The 21,077-nt window shown below is 43.4% G+C and overlaps 1 protein-coding gene across 5 annotated transcripts in view; it reads right to left on the reverse strand.

The window, feature by feature from the left end:
* Positions 1-21,077, reverse strand: part of PIKFYVE (phosphoinositide kinase, FYVE-type zinc finger containing) — a 65,555-nt gene that overhangs the window by 33,401 nt on the left and 11,077 nt on the right. For 3 of the 5 annotated variants that reach the window (XM_068947964.1, XM_009688645.2, XM_068947965.1), the window contains 8 exons: positions 18,292-18,463; positions 17,361-17,568; positions 14,850-14,939; positions 11,769-11,907; positions 8,932-9,089; positions 7,716-7,827; positions 5,747-5,894; positions 5,063-5,230 (listed from right to left, as the gene is read on the reverse strand). In XM_068947964.1, coding sequence (XP_068804065.1) covers positions 5,063-5,230; positions 5,747-5,894; positions 7,716-7,827; positions 8,932-9,089; positions 11,769-11,907; positions 14,850-14,939; positions 17,361-17,568; positions 18,292-18,463 — 1,195 coding nt within the window. The remainder of the gene's footprint in view (positions 1-5,062; positions 5,231-5,746; positions 5,895-7,715; positions 7,828-8,931; positions 9,090-11,768; positions 11,908-14,849; positions 14,940-17,360; positions 17,569-18,291; positions 18,464-21,077) is intronic. The other 2 variants (XM_068947966.1, XM_068947967.1) reach the window with 2 other exon arrangements.

Genomic DNA, 21,077 nt, shown 5'->3' on the forward strand with positions numbered 1-21,077 from the left:
TTTCTGGTGTTATCTCAGACTCAGAGAAAGACCAGCCATAAGATTTATCTTACACAGTGATGGAAAGAAAGGCAGCCTGTCTTTCAGGAGAGCTACAGGAAGCCTAAAACACTCTAAAGCCGAGGAGGAATCCAGGCCGATAAGGCAGACTCCCAGGAACATAGAAAGCTAAGAGCTACGTATATGGGAAACAGGAGGAAGCTATGGATGTAAGCACATCTACTACACTTGTTTAGCTTACTAGATCACCATAAAAATACCACAGTGATCTTTCATGCAGCTGGCTGGCTACAAAAACCTTCTTTTTCTACAGGTCTGTTATGTCTTTAGTCAGTTAACTAGCTTCTGCAAAAAGTGGTTATACAATGGAAAAACAAAAGCAGTAGTCCAACTTCGTGTAGTATGACCAAAGTCCAGAATCAACCCTTTACCACCTTTCTTGAGAAAGGACCAGACCTACTGCCACAAACAGAAAGCAAAGCCAGGCAGCTTTCAGACACCAACAGAAAGCAACAGGAAGATGACGGACACAAGCAATTACAAATCTCTGAACAGCAGCATGCAAGACACCCCTTACACACCACTATTTTAAAAGTCTGAGCTTGTCCACAGTTACTCAGTTTGAAATCAGATACTCAATGGATGCTTTAGGTACCATACCTGGGGGCAGAAAGAGAAGTTGCCATCTCTTGCAGCCTAATGGTACGTACTGATTCCTTTCACCTCTTGTTTAGATGAAGCATATAGCATTACCAGCAACCTACTACTTGATAAAGACTAGCTCACCTTCAGCATTCACCCCCAGTCCTACAAAACAGCCAGAGAAAGTCATGCTGGGCTGCACCTACACACAAACATGTATGCTAGCACCCCGTCCCCCTCCATCTTGCAATAGCTTCAGGGCAGAAGCTCTTAGTGTGAGCACACTGGAGTTCGGTCTGACATAGCTAAGGCAGGAGTCATCATTAGCTCTAACCTAACCCTGGTCTTGCTCTGGATAGAGAGGCACGTGACCCCTCCAAACGAGGATCATTTTTCTTTAATAGAACTTCATGTCGTATAACTTTGCTTACAACTGTGCCCCAAGGGAAGTTCCTGGCATGGTAAGAAATCTGCACCTCCTCCTAGAGTAGACAGATAACTCACCCATACGGTGCAAGTTTGAGATGGTTAGTGAGAGCAACCAACATGCATTTGTTACCTCACACCATCACTACACATATCATACCATAGAAAGTCTTCAAAAAAAGAAGAGGTTCCTGTGGCATATTTCTTACCCCTTGTCTACAAGCTTTCTTACATGCCCCCAAACAGCTTAAACAAAAAAAGAAAAACTCCACACACCACAGAACACATAACTTGCTCAGTCTGATACTCAGGAGCAACACTGGAAGGCAATACCACAACGCACACACAAATTCACAGGTCTCCCACGGAAACCAGCAGGTAGAGTTTCTAAACGTCTTTCGGATTGCCCTGACTAAACATCAAAACACTCTGGCCACAAGCCACAGCTTTTCTTCTAGATGCAGAAACTAAGCATGAGTGCATACACAGCTTTCCTTCTACAACACCATCCACTGAAGCCTGAACACAAGGAGGTGCACCAAAAGGGCTCCTGGCAATCACGCGCTAAGCCTTGGCAAGCGCCAGCGCTAAGGAACTGTGTCACGCTATTCTGAGATCCTCTCTTCTTTCCCTGGCCCAGCTAGAGTCAGTTATCAAAATCTAACTACACAAAATACCTGCTGCCAAGATCAAGGATACTTGACTGTGAAGATGTTTAGAAAATACTGCTCTCCATACTGATACAGTATCTCTTCAAAAACAGCAACTAAAAATCACCTTTAAAATAAACAGATTTAGCCACTTAAAAATTTACCTCTTCCCCAGAATTAAATGCTGGAAATAATCTTGCTTGGTTTCCCATTTTAATTCACACCATAAACAAAGTACCATTGTCCTTAGACAGATGATACTATGCATAAGTCACTATAGCCATTTGTAAAAAGATACTACAAGCCAACCTAACTTGGAGCCACCAGAATTCCATGAAAGCACGCCAAACATTAGTCAGACCGGAACACCTCAAGAAGTTCTGCCACTAGACTGAGACACCAACAAATCACTCCATTCTAACACGCACACAGGCCATCACATCAGTGGCACATCATAGGCTATTGCTTCTAAACAGCTGACCTCTGTGACTGGTGGAAATTGCATACCCCTTAATCATTTGAAGAAACCCCCTAACCACTTAAAGATTGCAGAGCTGACCTGCACTTCCAGCTCTGTTGTTTTGTCCTCTCAGCCCTCCTCCAATGATTGTGATTTATAGTTATGAAGAAATTGAGTTACTACCCTAAAAAGGTGGGTGTCATCTTCAGTTTTGCTTCCTTATTTCAAGGCAAATTAAGTCACTGCAATTTAGTTTCAGAACAGACATTTCTGAAGAAACCAAGCCCAGTCATAGAGTCCATAACGGGCACAAGGAAGTTACAGGTCCCTGACAGCTACAAACACAAAGTCATGAATAACTGAAGCACTCTGTTCTTAAAATAACTGTATCCCACTTTACATAGAATGTTAACTAGCTAGTCTTGGCTGTCTGAGCAGTCACCATGATGTTCATGACACCTTGGAAGACTTTTCTGTAGAATACAGCCAGGATAAATCAGGAACACAAGGTGAAAGCCTATGTCTGAATTCAGATTTAAAACTCTGTTCCAGAAAATAATTAAGGAGTCATCCATTTCACTACTCTAGGCACAGTAGTGTATGCTGTAGGGTTTCCTCCCACATAATTTTTGAAGGCCTTGAGCAACAAACCTCTAGGCACCTAAGAAGCTTCACTCTCACCATTTCTAAGAAATGTTCACTGGTTTGAGCTTTTCTCTAGAGAACCTTGTGCCAGGAAGCCAAAAAAGATGCACAGTAACTCCTATGTATCTGCAGAGGATACCGATTTTTCTGAAAACTGGAGAATAATACTTCCCAGTTCACCGTATGCTTTAATGACCCACACCTCCACGGTACCCCAATTCTGGGCACATTACTGATATATTTACCTCAAGGCAAAGCCAGTTTCTTAAACAAATTGCTCCTAGTTTTCTGGTATGAATTGCACTCCTACAGAATAACCCGGTTCAGGGACAGATAACAAGCACCAGTCAGCAGAGATTCACTGAAGACAGCAGAGCACTGCCAATTTATGTAACTCAAAACCCAAGCAGAACCTTCTCTCCTTTCATTCCCTCACCACTTGCCTTTTCTGTTGATCTTCTCTGAACTCTCCATCATCAAAATCTTTCTTACAATAGCTTCAGTTCTGGCCATGAAAAGCCTTGATTTGGTTAACAGTTTTCGAGAGAGGCAGGCTCTCTTATGTTTCCCCTTCATCATGTAATGGTTTTTGCGTAAGGAGATAAAGACTGAGATACGTCTGCAACCAGGATTATCACTCTACAAGTCTTAACACCAGCCACAGCCAAACTGACTACAGCCTGCTTTATTGGCAACACACACTGATAGATAATCCTGCCACAGCTGTAAATTTACAGGATACTGCAGCACACCTGGGCCTTATTCCAGCTCATTTAATCCAATATCCCTCCTTCCTAATAGGAGAAATATATCCCTTGATATATTCTCCCTCTCGACACTTTTCCTTCCCTGTAGATGTATTAGCTTTTCATTTGATTATGAGAGCTACAAACTGACACAAGAATCACTAGTGAATTGGTCTCAGTAGCTCTGACAACTCCTCCCTTTTCAGTCATCTGTTCTCAACTCAAGTTAAACCTACTCCTGCTCTTCTCTTTGGGAAAAATAAAGAAATCATTTTCTTCTCCTTCTGATCTATTTTTAGCAAATAGCAAAAGGTGACTACAATGGGCACTGATAAATACCCCCTCTAACTTGCCTCACTCACCCTCTCATATCTAAGGCCCACTGCTAGTAGGCAGCTGTGAACAGTTCTCCTCTCTCATTCTTTTTTTCCAAAGTTTACTCACCATTTGATAGTTTCCAAGAATGTAATCTGTGTGAAAGCATAAAAATAAGTCTTGTATATTGATCCACACCAACAGACTTCATAGAAGGATGAACTCATTAGAAGGAGTTCTAATTAATTAACAGTGGATCATCCTTTACAGTTGGAAACATGGAAGTGGCGGGGGCGGGGGGAAGGAAAAAAGTCCATAATTAAGAATAAGAAACTCCTTAGAAGCAGACAAGGATAGAAGTCTACAGAGCTGCTGTAACTTTAGGTAAAGGGAGCAGAGCAAAGACCATCAAGAGCTACCCAGCATGTAAAGCAACTAGAAGTCACTAGACCCAAGCCAATGGCAACCTCTGGTTTCAGTCAGCCTTTGTGTATATACAGAATAGAACTGTCAACAGGGGGAGCACATTTACCTTTTCATACGGATTTTGCTCCTATTTAGAATCTTTCAAGACAGCACTCCTTTAAGAAAAAAGCCTTCTAAAGAGGTCTTCAACACTGACTATTTGATTTCTTCCTATTTCTCTTTTAAATGGAGGGTCTCTTTTGAAAAAAAAATTTATATATAAGGATTAACTTAGCCCTTATTGCTCATCAACAAGATTATTCTTTTGTCAAATATAAGCTTGTTAAGGTAGAATCAGCGATCAGCACCGAGTTCAAGTTAATTTTGTTTGCTTTTTCTGCTTGGTCTTCCAGTTCAGTCTCAAACTGGAGAGACAAGTATCTTAAACTGGTTTATGCATTGACTACTTTTTCCACCCCAGTGAGCCAGAAACTGTCTGTGTTCATCTGCCCCATTATGCATGGGCAGCAGGACACCTTGCTTCAACTTCAAAGAGAAAGTCACAGGGGAAGTTACACACTCTGCAGAGAAGGTGGTTTCAACAGGTCTACTGAGCCTCCTCAGAGGTGAGCACATTAGACGTGCAGGCGAGCGCCAACCAGATACTATATTTCCCCCTTTAAGACAGCTACAGAAGTAGCATCCAAATAAGATGGTGTTATTAGGGCCCAGCTCTCCATCATGTGCAACTCCAACTGGTGACTACCTCATACCTTTTTGGTCGGCAGGGTGAGGGGGCACATGTGGGTACTTGGAGTGCTTCTTGATATGGAAGTTCACGTTGTCCAGCTCCACGTTCAGGCTGATGGAGGCGGCCGAATCACTGTCCATTGTGGACTGGAAGCTGCTGACTGAAGTGCGCTTGCTAGGGCTGGCGGAGTCTTTTAGTGTTGGGTAAGGGGGAAGATATAGGGAGGAGAGGGGTTCAAATGGATATCATGAGGGTATCGGAGAGGAGAAAAATTGCCTTTAATACATGAAGCTCAGTGTGCAATACTACAGGAATACAGTGTTTTAACACTTCCAATCTCATCTTGATGTGTGCATACTGACATATCGGGTAGGTGTTCTTTAGTGCTTTGTTACGGTGCCTACGTCAGGCAGGAGTCTGCATGAGAAAGAGAAGCAGACAATTTACACGCTTCTCCATTAGAAGTATGAAGTTTTATCAGCTCCACCAAATACAGAGTACTGTATCCATCATAAGAAACAGGAGGATTAGCTAGGTTACAGTTTGCTTGGATCCTTACGGCCCCATGCACACACATACACACGCGCACGCGCGCACACACACATACACACAAGCAAAGCAAGACATGGTTATACTATTACATCCTGAGGGGCTGGAGACAGCAGGGAGAAGGCAGAATAAAAACAAGGACTCAGCTGAAACTCACTGGCCAAATTATCTTCGCCTTCATCAGCAATCTGCTCTGTGTCACTGTCATCAAACTTGATGTCTTTGAACCAGGATGGCTCCGAGTGCCCCTCTACAGAGTTCACGGAATCGCTGTCTGGAGAGGGGGTTTCCGAGAACTCCGTGCTCTGTTACACAAGGAAGAAAAAAGGTGTTAAGAGTTCAGCTCTGCTGAGATATCACATTGCCTGCTACACATACAGATCAGACATTTCAAAAATCAAACGATACCCACACTCAGTGGGCTGAACAAGGTTCGTCATACAGCCACCCCCCATCAGCATGAAACAGGAATTGTTTGGAACAGGAAACAAGTATTTCCTTACACTTCCCACACTGCTTGGTCTGTGCCTCCTCCCCACTTCCACACAAGTTGTGACTAAGTGACACTAACGAACAAATTTATTCTACTGCACGTTTTCTATTACCACCCCCAGCTAAACTGTTTTGAATGCTCATCACCTCCAAACCAAAAGGAATGACAAACATATCCTTGTGCACGCACAGCTCCTGGTGGAGGCTGTCTGCCATGGGAGCAATTCTATGACTGACCAAACAGAGCAGCTCTAAGAGCTTCACTTGCAAGCTAGGCCCTAGCTGGGGCTAGCTGTGTCAAAACAAAGCCTGGATGCAAGGCCAGAGTCTGGAGAGCATCTTAGCAATTGCCATCAGCCAGGAGGAAATTCGCACTATCATTCTTTTGGCTACAGCAAGTGCAGCAAGCAACCGAGTCACCAACACTGTTTCTCCTGACTCTTGCTGAAGTAAGGAGAAATGAGATCAGACAGTGCTTTCAGCTGTTGAGAACAAGAACTGGTTTTAAACTTTGAATAATACAATCCACTTACAAATAGCTACAGCAGAGACCACACAAGCATTTGCTCACTTAGTGCAACAATTTACTAGCAAACTGAAACAGTGTGGGTAGCTAGCTGACATGCCAGCAACATCAGATGCCCAGGGCAACATCAATAGAAGACTATGTGAACGTGGTCAAGAGACAAAAGGCACGAGGAAGATAGGCTGCTAACGGCAGCAAGCTTTCTGACTAAGGTTCATACTACAGCTGAGCCATTCTTTAATATGAGAAGCTGCAGAACATGCAAGACTTGCAACTGAATGCCTTCAGGTGACAGATAGGTTAGAGATACCTTCTACAAGTTAAAAAAACAATCCACTCACATTCAGGCTAGTGACTGTCTTTACCTCTCAACAAGTTTGAATGCAATGAAATAAGGTAGGACAGCATCTATGGTCACTGGTACTCTGCCTTCCTCTCAGCTAGTCAGTTCTATTTAGGAGGCACAACAGAGGCACCCTCCCAGTCTTGCATCATGTAGCTGACTAAGGAACTGAATTCCTGATTACTGCAATCACTGGAGATAAAAGAAACTCACTTTATTTCCAATATACTATAGGCAAATGAACCATTCTTTGAAAGGCTTTAAAGGAAGAATTTGATATGCAAGTAGTAAACGACCATTCTGTCTTAGTCACCAGTATTTGCACAGCAGATTGTACATTATGCACATTACAGCACAGCTGCCACAAGCACTGCCTGTAGCAGTCCAAGGTCACTGTGGAAGATGTCCACCATGAGGGGCACTGGCCTAGATCAGAGACTGCACCCCCTTTCCTCTACTGTAGGCAGCACTAAGCATAATAGCTCATCTTCCATAAAAGAGGGTCTAAAAGCCTTCTGAGTAAAAGCAGCTTCTTCAGGCTTTAAACTACAGATGTAAACTAATTGATTTAATCAAACAAAAAGCCTGGGCACCCATTCTCTATACAGGACAGCTGATTAAAGGAAAAAATAAAAGGTTAAAAAAAAAAAAGCGTACAATATTTGCTGAGAACGGGATTAAAAAGACTTGAGTCAGCTCCCAAGCCTAGCAAGAATTATAACTTTCCTACTCCCTTCCTCTCCCAAGTCAGATTCACACTTTTACCTGTAACGGTCGGTATAGAGCATATTCATCTCTGAAGAGCTGGTCGTGATGACTGACACAATCCAACCAGCGTCCATCAACCAACGCTTGCCCTATTGCAATGGCTTGGACCCTGGAAATGTAAGAGATGTTTTTGCAGGTCTAGTTGTAAATACAGATGGTTTATGTTGCAAGTACACTACAAAAGGAACAAGTCATTTGCTAGGCATGATTCTATCCAACTCTTCTGTATTCCATTCCCCTATTTAACCAGATATTATTTAAAATATTTGGAGAGGCAGCAGAGCTTACTGGTTTAAGTACAGAGCTAGATTAAAAGACTGCCAGCATTCTAAATTCAACTGAGGTGTCCAGCAGATGATTAACACTTACTGTCTGCACCCCTCCAACATCCTTCACTTGAGCTACAGATGCTCAGCATCCCTGCTGAGTGAGGACCCCGGCTCTGCAATCTCTGCTGTATCCTCCTGCTGCAGTTGTATACACTAGATCTTCATACTCACTTGCAAGGTTAAAAACCTACCTGTTCCACCAAAAATTTAGCTGTCAAATCCTATTAGTGATCCTCTATCCCAGGATCAGGATAGAAGATAAAGAACTGCAGCGGCCTGCTCTCTTCTATACTGCACTCCGGCCTTGGACAGATTAAAGGGGATTTTTCCCAGTTGAGTAACAAGAGAATGCTCTGTGCAGTCAAAACCCACCCTGTGGAGCTGAGAGAACACACTTCATTTTTTATTCGTATGTGATGCTCTGTTATCCAGGAGCAGAGGCTTTTGCTAACAGATATCCAAAAGGCACATGGCTTAGGCAACCCTGTCATAGCTTTCCATTTACCAAAATAGATCATAGAGATCTGAACAAATATTTTGGCCAGTCTTCATAATGTGCTTACTGTTCTCTGTCCACTTGAGTCATACTTATCCCATGAAAAAGTATGGAAACATGGCTAGGTATGGAGAAGACTCCTCCCATACCAGCTCCTGAACCAACCAGTCCCCCTATGCCCTGTTGTTTCAGGCCACACGGAGTCAGACTCCTGCCTGCTTTGCTGGGCAGCAAAGAGGAGATCCGAGTTCTGTCTTTCTCATCTCCCTGCAGAAGGGTCTATGCTCACAGTCTAAGGCACCTTACATTAGTTAAAAGGTCACAGCCTTCTACTACAGAGATGAAAGACCCCCGCCTTCCTAAAGCATCAGGGTTACATCAGGGTTACCTTGTGGTTATGTGTCCATTTCTGATGAGCCAGTTGACCAGCTCCTTCCCCACAATGCAATTGGGATGTGTCCGCAGCCAGTAGCGATGGTCCTGAAACTCCATCCCGCTGTTGTGATGGCAGATTTTCTTCCACAGATCTTTCAGCTGGACTGAGTCCTGGACAAGGAGATAATGCAAGCTACTTACTAGTACGATCTCAGCACTGGTTTCAGTGGCACCATCCTGGGCCCTCAGATCAGCTTCTATATGAAAAGCCCTTCACAAACAAGCATATAGTCTAAGCCATTATGCACAACCTATAGGAAGGCACAAATGGAAACAGCAGACAGACATAAATGGGATCAGCTCCTTGCATCCTTTCCTTTTATGTAGGTTGCAAGTGAGCAAGGAAGAAACAAGCTGGTTACACTAATGATTGAGGAGTTTGTTTTTAATGCAGCAAGCTTCTGTGCTGCCTATAAGATACATTGCTGTCCTCAAGTGTCCTAGTCTCAAACTTCAGTAGCATGTGTAAATATAGAGGCCAGTGAAAATTCACCCTTTAGACGAGGGGTTTTCTATATAATCTGTGTTCATCCTAGGCGTTGTGAAGCAAGCTAGTCTGTTATCCAGCCCAGCTACAGAGCAAGCATTTGACACAGCCACACACACTGCTACCTTTGTTCCAGTTCTGAGATACTATTTCTTATGGAGGATTCCTTTCTGTATTGACCAGTACCAAGCCTATTTTTGATCTTGCTAGCTTTGGCTACTACGCAAGAGTTATATATCCCTCCCAACCTGATTGTTTTGGAGCTGTAGATCTCTTTCCCTCATCCCTTACAACACTTTGGCCTATAACTTGACCTTGTTCCCAGGCTTACGAAGCATGTGTGCAAACTCCTGTTCAGGCTATGCTCCATCCAAACTGAACCGTCTGCTCTGCATCTGACCTCCTTCCCCCCCGCCCCCCCACCTTGCACGCTGGCTTGGCACGTGTTGTTCTGAGTGGCAGCTGGAACGGGAGTATTCTGGGAGAGCAACAAAGCAGCCCAAGGGATGAAGAGCCACTACAGTTCACTTCCTCACGTGCCTAACTCCAGTTACGCTTTTGTGTAACAGAAAGGCTTTAATTAAACTTCAACAGTCTCAGCTTTCCAGTTCAGAGCCAGACCAAAGTCACTTAACTTTTCCAAGGGTGCCCTGAGATCCAAGAGTTTTCTGTTTTTATGTCCAGCAATGGTTGCCCCGGGCTTCCTCTCAGAACCCGGTGTCAGCGGCCCCACTGCCGCACCAGCTGTAGAGTTTAGGAGACCAGTTACAGAAAACACCCTAGGACCATGAGATTCGATGCGAGTGGCAATTCCACAGTTCAGCTGCCCTGCATGTTACCATTAACCCACAGGATGAATTCAGGAAACTGGACAAACTGGCAGAACATAAACCCTTTCAACTCAAGGATTTTGACCTCTAATTCACAGAAGTATGTGCTTACACCATGTATATTCATCCTCCCCTATCCTCTATCCCATGAGCAAAGTTCGTCAGTCTTCCGAATGGAGCAAGTTAACTTTTAAATAAACTCCTGAGATGGAGTCAGTTCCTTGTGCTAAGGGCATTAAACAGTGAGAATTCACAGCAAATCCTACCTTGACACTACATCTTTTGTTCTTGCCTGAACGGAAGTGATTACTACTAACCCTCTTCTCTCCCAAGAAAAGGAACAGACTACAAAATTAAACAACGTGGAGCTGAAGAAAACTTGACTTGATCATCTTGTTCCAAGTTGCATTTATAGCACTTTAGATTTCAGTTTTTCTACATTAACAGATATGCACATGAGGAAGCCAAGAAGACACCCCCTAACAACACTTCACCCTCACATTGTTCCCCATTTACAGAGCACCTAGGAAAGGAATGGTGCAATTACACAGCTACCGGAGTGTTTCCACAGCCTCGGGAACGCCTACTTGTATGCAGCCTGATGCATACATATATCTGGATGAAAGACTGAATGCAAGTCTGAGGCAAATACCTCCCAATACAATTTAGCTTTCCTGGTATGAAAAGGCATAGAGAGCAATCTTGAATCTTGGATTGCATGAAAAACTCTCCCTTCCCTTCTCTCCATCTTTTTGCCCCTTTTGTTAGAACAGCATCCCCCCCCCCCCAGCAAAAAACAAACAACGACAACAAAAAGAACACACAAAAAACTGTCTTCTCCTTAATACTTCACCACAACTGCCACCTATAGCACTCCCATCTGTGGGGAGGGGATAACAGGATTACTCAGAACACTTTGTTACACATTGATTTTTCCTTGAACAAGTATGTCACTACAACCGTCTACAAAATAGATACGTTTATTCTGCAAACAAGGCGAGGAGGTCAAGTTATTTTTTGGCCCAATAAGCTGTAACAGTTTTAACTCATTCATCATGCTGTAACATTTAAAGCAGACACTTAAGGTTCAGATCATGCAGCCTATAAAGGGGAAGATCTGGACTTGGAGAAACAGAGAATCAGTTCATTGGGTTACAACAACTACACCTATGACAAGTTCAGTCCACAAGGAGCCACCACACAGCCACTCCATGCACTGCAACATGCTTCCCAAAATTAAATCTCTAAGGACCTTTATGCAAAAGTCACATAAAAGTAGGATTGTTTTAGGAAGACAGAAGAGCTCAAAGCAGCATCAATACCCTCCATCTCTGCAACAGCAGGGGAGAGAAACCATGTAAGGGTGCTCAGATGAGAGCCTTTAAAGGCAGCAAGATACATCTGCTGCATGACATAGGGAAGCCGAACTTCACTGCCTCCACACAGCAAGACAAATAGAAGCCTGAATGGTACCAGAAGGATTTTCCGCTCATCCTCGCTGGTCTCAGCCTTCATATGCGTACGACTGGCCTGGGGGCTGACGGATGTCTCATAGGCAGGTACCATCGGTGAACCCGACCGATCCAGTGACAGGTTAGTGATGCTGGCTGATCTGGAGTGCAAGAGAAAAGGATTGAAGTGTAACCATTTATCATACGGTGCTTCACTAGAGCAGGTTGTGACCTTGCAGCATGCTAAAAAGGAACGTAAGCCTGTGACTGTGAGCACTCTCAGGTACAGACCTATTTAACCTTAAAGTTCCTTTCTTTCTCCAGTCAAGGCAGAAGGTAGGAACCCTAGAAAGCAAGTGTATTACTCCGGAATATTTAAGTTAAAGGAAACTTTTTTTTTGTAAATCTCTTTGTAGCAAGGAGTTAGAGGTAAGTCTAGGCACAACAATCCGTACACGTCTGCATTGGAATGGACTGGGGATAAGATGCTGGGTAATTCGAAGCTCCAGCAGTTTGGAGGCAAGAAAGATGCCAGCAAAGGCAACTAATGCCAGGATCTCTGTAACAAAGCAGCGAGACTCCTCCTCCGCATGACCCATTAAAAATCCCTTCTCTACAGCTCTGAAATATGTGGCTGACAGTTTGCAGTTTAAAGAAGTTTGCGCATACGTCCCCCAGACTGGCTAAACTGTCTGCTGGAGGTCAGCCCAGCTGGTGACTTTTTCTTGCCCTGCGATATGGAGCGTCCCCCTGACCTCAGCCCAGCTGTGAGGAGATACGAGCTGTGCCCTCCTGTACAAATACACATCGTTTTGCAATAATCATGGCAAAGTTACAAACAGCTTCCATAAAACCGTCTGCTCCAATATTCCTCAGCTAGGCTAAGCCTCTGAAAAACCCAGAGTGCAATTTCTTTTCATCATCCAGCAGCTGCAAAGCATGCAATGTAAGCTACTAATGCTAACAGTGCCATGAGGAGCGAAGAAGAAAAAAGTTGGTGTATAGCAACAGCAAAGCTCAAAATGCCAACGCAGAACTGCCTCAAGAGGCTTGACACAGTCTCTGATGGAGAAACTGTCACTAGCTTGTAGTCCTTGGAATGTAACTCGGATAGCCAGTCACCAAGCTTTGTGAGGCTAACAGATCCTCTGATTTTTCCCAGGAATTCCCCATGGATGACGAGGCTGAGCACAGGCATGAAATAGCTACGGTCTGCCAGGCTAATTCAGCTTTTGTACTGCAAGAAAGTAGGCACGGAAGGTACAGCTGTCCCCAGAACTGCTGCTTTTTCTTTCCATTTGTTGAGCAACAGCACTGGGCTGATAAAACGTTCTGCTCAAGTCCTTTTCAGTCATTTACGCAGAATCAAGGGCAACTATGTTGACACTACAATGATATACACTTCGACATGATTAGCAAAAACTTTGTCATTGGTGGGCACTGAAGGCAGGTAAAAACTCTTGCCAGTGTTCTGCTACTGCTCAGACAGTCTTAAATTAAAGCAAATTAGAACTGATAGCTGCATAATCCTGCCAGACTGATGTAACAGAAGCATTCTCGTGTAGAAGCTGAGACTAACATTAAAGTCCATCATTAAGCGTGTCCCAGTTGTTTCACAAGGGCTACATTAACTGTGCCACCTACCTTTAAGCTGCCGGGATTTTTACTTCATGTAAGAGGGCATTAAGCAAGAGTTAGAACAGTCTGGCCTTGTTTCATATCTGTGTCTTTATCACTACGAGTTACATTTGGGACTCGATTGCATTTATTTGGTCTACAAAACAAGAGGGGGAGATTTTGTAATGAAAATCCTTATCTTTCAGAAGAACCTACGGAAGAGAACTCTGAATCCTTCTGCTTGCAATGTCAGACTATCGTGCTGTTTTTCTTTTTTCCCCCATAAATAATCCATCTGAGAAATAACTATACACATATCCCTCACCCACAGAAAAGGCAAATACTAAGTAACTTGAACTATTTTAATCTCAATTCGCCCAATCTGCATCTTCTAGTAGATTTCCTCTAGAAAGAGGCATAACCAAGCTTGCCTTGAAACATCTACAGCTGCTTTGAGAAGATCTAAGGGCTAGTACTGCTTAGCCCTGAGACTGCATTCTGTGACACCGGCTGCAAAAGGCTGGAGACAGCCTTCAAAAAGCTTTGTTTCCACATCCTCAGGATTTGGCAGAGGTAGGTTACAAATCCTCATTACTTTTCAAACATGGGTCTGGATGCTAAGGTTAGGCCATGAACAGCCAGGGAGAGTTAAATGTTAACCTGAACAAGTCATTTGGGCCTGCCAGAACCAGCTCAGAACCCTCCCACTATAGCACACGTCAGCAAACAGCAAAGGCCTTTTAAGATAGGCAACATCAATTCAAATGGGAAGCAGAAGAGTATCCTTAAGGTCTCAGATGCCTCTTGATGTCACTGCAGTTATTTAGCATTGAACTTTTAACTCTGGACTCCTTGCCATGTTTGCCCAGCACTGATTGTTGGCACTAGTTTACTCACCAATATTTTCACTCCCCCCGGGTGAGCTTTTTGCCTCTTGTTGTACAGTGGGCACCTCCTCCTCACTGTCCCCATCATACAGAAGATGAAGCCGTGAAGCAGCCCCAAGTTCCCTGAAAGGCAAGCCCAGCGTTCTTCTCAGAACGGTCATGGGGTCTTAGCTGGTCTTGCCAGATGGCTCCAAGTTGCTAAACGTTCTCCATTTGTGCAGCACCAATGTGAAGTCACTGAATGTTTCCTTGCTTCATCAACACTGAAACGTCAGTGGTCTTTGCTCTGCTCCTCAGATCATTGCCTCATCTTTATTTCCCTGATTTAACCATAACGTAATTATTTAACCAAAACCATAGCAGAAGCACTGGGAAGTGGAAATTACTTGTTCTTCCAATCCCTCAAAAGTCGTAGTTTTATTAGTGTGAATATGTACATAGATAATCTTTGCTTACCACTACAAATGAGCTCACGGAGTCCCATTTTCGACAAAAGACAGCATGCTCAGTAAAAACAAGACCTGAAATACAGGCTTCACAGGGAAAAGTGCCCTAGAAATCCATCCAGAACAGGAATTACTCAGATATAAATAGTTTACCTGTTCCTAGCTGGAGACTTCCCAGCATCCTCCTGGACAGACCCAAGTCGCGTTGACAATGTGGTAGTTGAAGAGTCTGGGTGAATCAAACTGCAAGGAAAAGCTGTGTGTTACAGATGTTTGAGAGGTGCCACATATAGCAGCATAAGAACAGCTGAAACGTTACCTCTCATTCACACCAATGATAGCTAAATCAATGGGGGAAACAGAAATCTTTCCCCACCTGCAGGCCAATGATCTCTGGAGGGAAAGAACACTAGGGACTTCTCCTTTTAGACTCAGTCTTTGACAATGCAGCCTCTTCCCCCCGATTACGTTCTCCTACCTTCTCTCCCTCTTGCTCTATATCTCTTTCTCACATATCCTTTCCTTACTTGCTGCTATTCTATGCTTTGGAGATAGAAGCACTCCCCCCATTCCACAACGCATCATCTATAGCGATCGCTAAACAGCTTTTACCAGGATAGCCCAACAAGCCTTTGTAATTTTTTAACTTTATCGCTACCACCTTTGCCCTCCTTTCCCTTCCACCCCAGGAGGGAGGAGAGCAGGTGTGTGTATACCTACAATACAAATTCCTACTGGCAAAACCATCAGATACAAGTCACCCCTCACTATGCTCCAATGGATACAGCTGCACAGGCTGTGCTCTGATGTAGAGACATTAGCATAACAAATCCTCTTCATGGGAAGATGCACTCAGTACAACTTTGCCTGAGTAGCTGTATTTGCCCAGAGCATATCACTCCCTTCACTTTCAAAGGACGTGACCCTCCAAGTTCATTAAAGCAGGAGGCCATGCCTCCACGCTCCAAGCGTTCAAAGTAAAAAGCAGCGTGGGACAAGTAAATACAGCCTCACTGCCCCAAAGGCTCTTCTCACTGCTTTACAGTATGCGACAGGAGGAAAGGCAAGAGCCTCGTCTCAGGCACATTATTCTGCGAAGAGATTCTCCTCAAGTTTTACACAACATTCTTCTGAAGCAAGTTGTTTCTTGCACAGAAACCACATACAAAAACACTGCTTTCATAACAAAGCTGTGAGTTCCCACTTTCTGCTGTGGCGTAGCTCAAGTTGCACGTCTTGAGTTTATATCTCTGACGGCCAACCAGCGCTAAGAAAGCACAGTAGCTCATTGCAAGGTTTTGCATTTTAACAGCAAGAGGCATCAAAGAAATATTCAATTCCCCTAAAGCAACAATAAACTATCCAATCTCAATCTCTCTCCCTCTTACACCGAAAACATATAAGCAGTTCATGTATAGTCAGTGCGTTTCCCAGCAAGGTTTGGCATTTTAATATAGCAAGAGTTATTAGCATTTCAAGAATAGGCAATATGTTTCTCCAGTGCTGTAAAGCTGTCCCAAATAAAGATACAAGTACTTTTCTGTACATGCTCATGTCTAAGAGCTGTTTTATTGCCATTATAAAGACAGTAATAACAGATCAGAAGGCAGAACCAATGCTGTCTTTTATTATTTTGTATACCTGAACAGAAGCATTCCATGCACACATACTCATCCCCTAACTCAAAATTTGGTAGTATTTATCCCAAGTATTTCAATATACCGCTTCAGATAGCCATGACATTAAACTACATTAGTTTCCTTTATTTATATCTAAAGCTGATTATTTCATTGCTTCCATGTAGTAGCACTATACTCTGAAGAGCAAACGGCAAAGCAAAAGTCAGAGCATTGGCTGAAAACAGCCTTTGAGGTTTTTCTTTAATGCTATCAGAAACACTAGAGAACAGATTTGCTGCAAAAGAACACTATACTTCACTTAAAAAAAAAAAGTTGATTCATCAAGACTTTTTTTTTTTTTAAACTTTTTTTTTTTTTACACTTACCTGTACTTCTGTTTTCAGGGGCATTGACACAAAGAACACATCTGATTATTTCTCCTCCCCCACATTAAGTTAAGTCAAGGCCCTCAGGATCTAACTTGTACAGCGCTTGAGCAGAAGTACAGTGATCTTTTACGAACCTTCCAAAAATAAAGATTCCCCCATTCAAGAGCAATAGGAAGAATTACACTTTGAAAGGGGATCAGAAAACCCTTATAGCTGTCCCTTCAGTCCCAATTCAGTTGAAGAAGGTGGTGACTTCCACCATTTCTCTCTTATTTGCCTAGAGAGCATCTCTTGTATTCTCTAGCCCAACCCAAAACCCAACAGGTATAAGCATCAGTGTCACACTGGCTTGTCTCTTGATTCATTGGTGGTTAGAAGGCTTGGTTCTTATTTTTAATACTGAAGCCAGAAGCCTGCCCTGTCACCAGCACAGATCCAGTGATCCAATAAATTAAAGGATGAACTGCAAGTGCTTTAAAGCTTCACAAGAAAATTTTCCCCCTTTCAACTTGAAGAGAAGAATATTAGAAGCAAGCATAGGATCTTTTTATAGGAGATATACCTCAAGTTTACTAGATGGAAACCACCAGTCTAAGCAGGCGACAGCCTGAAAACAGTTAAGGTTCTAGAGCTCAACACGAAGCCATTTGCTTTACCTTTGCCAGGTTAGATCCTCTTCCAGAAAGATGTTGCGGCTAGCTTTCCGGCTCCCAACTGGTGTCCGTGGCTCACCAGGATCCAGCACCGACACAGAACATGCAGAATCTGACAGAGCATTCAAGTCTTCTCCAATGGAGTTACTATCTGTGGAGTGTGCATAGCTTAAGGCTATTTTGCGGCAGTAAGTGCAGGCTCGGAGATCCCCTATGGAAAGGGGAAGCAGAGAACATAAGCAAACAGGAACAAATAGTACTCCGTTCCTGCAGGATCAGAGGTTATCCGAAATCAAAGATCTCCTGTTTCAAAACTTCTCTGCATGTTTAAGTCTAGTTCTCATATTCCCTTAAAGAGCAAACCTCCAGATAATTACACATGGAGGCAATTTGTCCAAGTCAAATGATGCAAAACACATGATCAGCAGGGACAAGTCCGGTCAGAAAGAGAGAGAGAACACACTGAGATCACAGTATGACAACAGCCAGTCAGACATGACATACTAGTCGGTGTCTGGAAATTATCCAGACAAAAGATGGCACCTCAATCAAAAGATGTCTGGAGTTTGGTAATTAGTATTGGAAAGAGTTTCTCCCACCTCCACTAGAACACGTGGCTCACTATATTTTAAAACTACCATTAAGTGCAGCTTTTACTTGGACACACATTTTGTAGTGGACATCCTTGTTACATAGGAGCCATATTTGTTTTATAATCATGGACATGGAAGCATAAACATGCAAACATGGCATAAGCCACCACCATGCATGGGAAAAGTGTTAGAAGAGGGTCCAATCATTCTTTATTCTTATTTCTAATCCCCTTCGAGACCTGCACGGTACTCAGCAGACAGATACCAGAATCTAAGAAGCAGTAGTCAAAACATTGCTGAGCATACAGAGCCTGCTCTGCTTCTCAACAGATACACCCTACCTGTGTAGCCCATGAACTTTCCAGGAATTTCCTGATTGCAGCATCGACTACAGAAGATCTGCCCACAGAGTCGACAATGGTGCCTCCGCCGGAAGGTGGTGAATTTCTCACTGCAGTCGTAGCATTCTTTGCATTGGCTGTCAGGCATCCAGTACTGCTTCAAGTCACTGTCCTGCACGGGAAGACGGGCAGAGAGATACCTTTTCCATACATATGAAAGCATGTTTAGATTCATTGTTGACTTACAGACTGTCTGCATGAAAAGGATAATTTTGTGTGCGCATGCACGTGTGCGTGTGGGGGTGTGTATATGTATACATACACACATGTGCACATAAAGGACTTTTTGTGTGTGGCTTTACAGAAAGCCAGAAGGTTAAGACTGTGGGACTAAGCCTGGCAAACCTTTGCCTTTTTGATCCAAGAGGGAGGTAAGTGAGATAAAAGCCTATCATGAGCTACAGGAAAAGGGCAAGAAGTAGCAAAAATACAAAGTATTGATCGCTCTTCCTTCTTTCTTTTGCCTCTAGCACATGACAGGCCCTAGCAGTTTTTTTTTTTTAAAATAACATTGGTTGAAGTTAAGGTATCCAGGGGTAAATTAAGCTACCAGAAGTTATCAGTGCAAGTAGACAATTTCAACAGCTAAGACTACAATGTACCCTGAAAGGATCAGAGAGACATGTAATAAAGTATCTTAGGAAAGTTTCGTTAAATGGCCATACTCTTCAAAACCCAGTGAACAGTAAAGCCTGTCCCAGACTGACGTAGTTTCAGAACTACAGTTAACTACTATGTGAAGACAACTGTGAAATAGACTTTCAACAGAAAATGTTATATACTTAGTTATAGCATGGATGCAGCCACAGGAGGTTTCACCCTGTCTGCCTGAAGTCTTGAAAGCAAAGAAGCAAAACTTCCATTTTGTGTTTTAGCCATAAACAGAGCAAGACAACTCTCTTAATTATGATTCCAAGCACATCAGCTGCAAGCACCAAGGATGGAGACAACCGCTAACGCTCACATGATAGCTCTGACTGCAAATCATTCATTCGCTAGAGTTCAGTTCTGTTAATGAGCCTTTTTACAGGGATGAATACACTGAGTTTTTCTTAGGAAGATAAAGTAATGCAAGAATTTTCTCAGAACAAACCAAGAAGAAAGTAACTACAGAAAAGACAGCTGATCTGTACTCTGATTTTTCAAATAATGAAACAAAAGTGCCCTGAAGTGGAGTCTATTTTTCAGATGCGCACAAAGTTAAGTTTGACAGAGCTGCCAGACCAATTCTGAGAACAAAACATCTATGAACAACAAGATAGCATTTCATTCTGTTCGCATCCAGGAAAACTTGTATAGAAAGAGGCTGAAGACTGTTTAGGAGAGTCCAGACACCTTCAGCATGAATACTAAGTTTCAAGCAGGGAAAGACACAGTGAAAAGCCTTTGCCAAGGAACTGCTGCAAAGCAGCAGAGGATGCTCATGAACAGTTTTTGCTGTGCCTCTGCAGGATGAGCCAAGTCTCTGGTGCTGCCACCTGGAGAGCAGCTGTTCCAAGCAGTAGTGCACAGCTCGCAGTGCCTCAGCCCACCATCTCTCCTGTACCACCTCCACCATGCTTGCACGTGGCTGGCTGTTTACAAACCCAGCCACTGCTGGGTTTATCTATGTATATGTATGCATACACACACACACACACAGAGGTGTCCATACATACCTCCCTACTTAGAGAGCAGCAAGAAGGCAGGAAACTGGTGACACCTTCAAATGCTTGCCTTACCCTAGTCAGAGTCAGCACCGTCACGACTAGCACAGCCTACAGTGAAGGATCCAGAGCAGGAGTCTGGCTCCCATTAGCAACAGAGGCTGCTTAGAGCAGAACCTTCTTGGATCTGGCACAGGTATTCTACAATGGCAAGGTGGTCTCCTGTAGAGCTAGACTGAATCCGCTGTGGGAAGAAACTGTTGCCTGAAGTGAATCAAGCAAGAAATGGCCACAGTCAGTGGCAGAGATGCATTATGGTTTTTACAGATGTTGACAGCTAAGGCACCGCTTGCAGAGAAAGATCTAGACATATTCCAGACTGCTGTGTCCTGCCTGTTTGAGCATCTGCTTCTCTAATAACTTTGAAAATGTCTGAAAATCTCCAAGGCCTTCAAAAGTTGCCACAGCTGAAGTATTAGTGGAGGCCATACTCACTGCCCTGCTCACCACAACAATAGGCTTAAGAGTCACTCTCAGATATCACCATCTCCACCAAAGCAAAGTCACTCTCACAGTCAGAACAGCACTGGAAGCTGAGCAAGTTTACCTAAAGTCTACCTGTAAAAGCTGTCAAAAGGCTTTTTCCTTTTCATCTGGTTTAGTTAAACGTACACTTGCCTATTCATGTCTTGTTCCCAGACACAGCTTTTTATCTCAACCAGATCCTCCTCTTAACAGCATGATTCCACATAGCCGAGGGAAGTGGAAGCAGCAAGTCAGTAGCAAACACTGGACCCTTACCCAGCTGAATCAAAACTGGTTAACAGGATAAGTCTTTCAGACAAATATTGCTGGCTGGCTGGCCCCTACCACAGTAAGCAGCAGATTTAATTCATCCTCCGAATTCTCATTGCTATTTATGACAGTCAGTATGTTTCATCTGATAGCGGTCAGGTCTTCAAGGAAGAAAACAGTCAGGTAATATTAAATTAGGTAACACAGAAATGGGAGGGAGTGAAAAATGAGAATATCTGACCCAAGTTCAGGAAACCTAGCAATTGAAGTTCTTCATTCTCACAG

The sequence above is a fragment of the Struthio camelus genome, chromosome 6, assembly GCF_040807025.1.
Source record: "Struthio camelus isolate bStrCam1 chromosome 6, bStrCam1.hap1, whole genome shotgun sequence".
Classification (NCBI taxonomy): domain Eukaryota; kingdom Metazoa; phylum Chordata; class Aves; order Struthioniformes; family Struthionidae; genus Struthio; species Struthio camelus.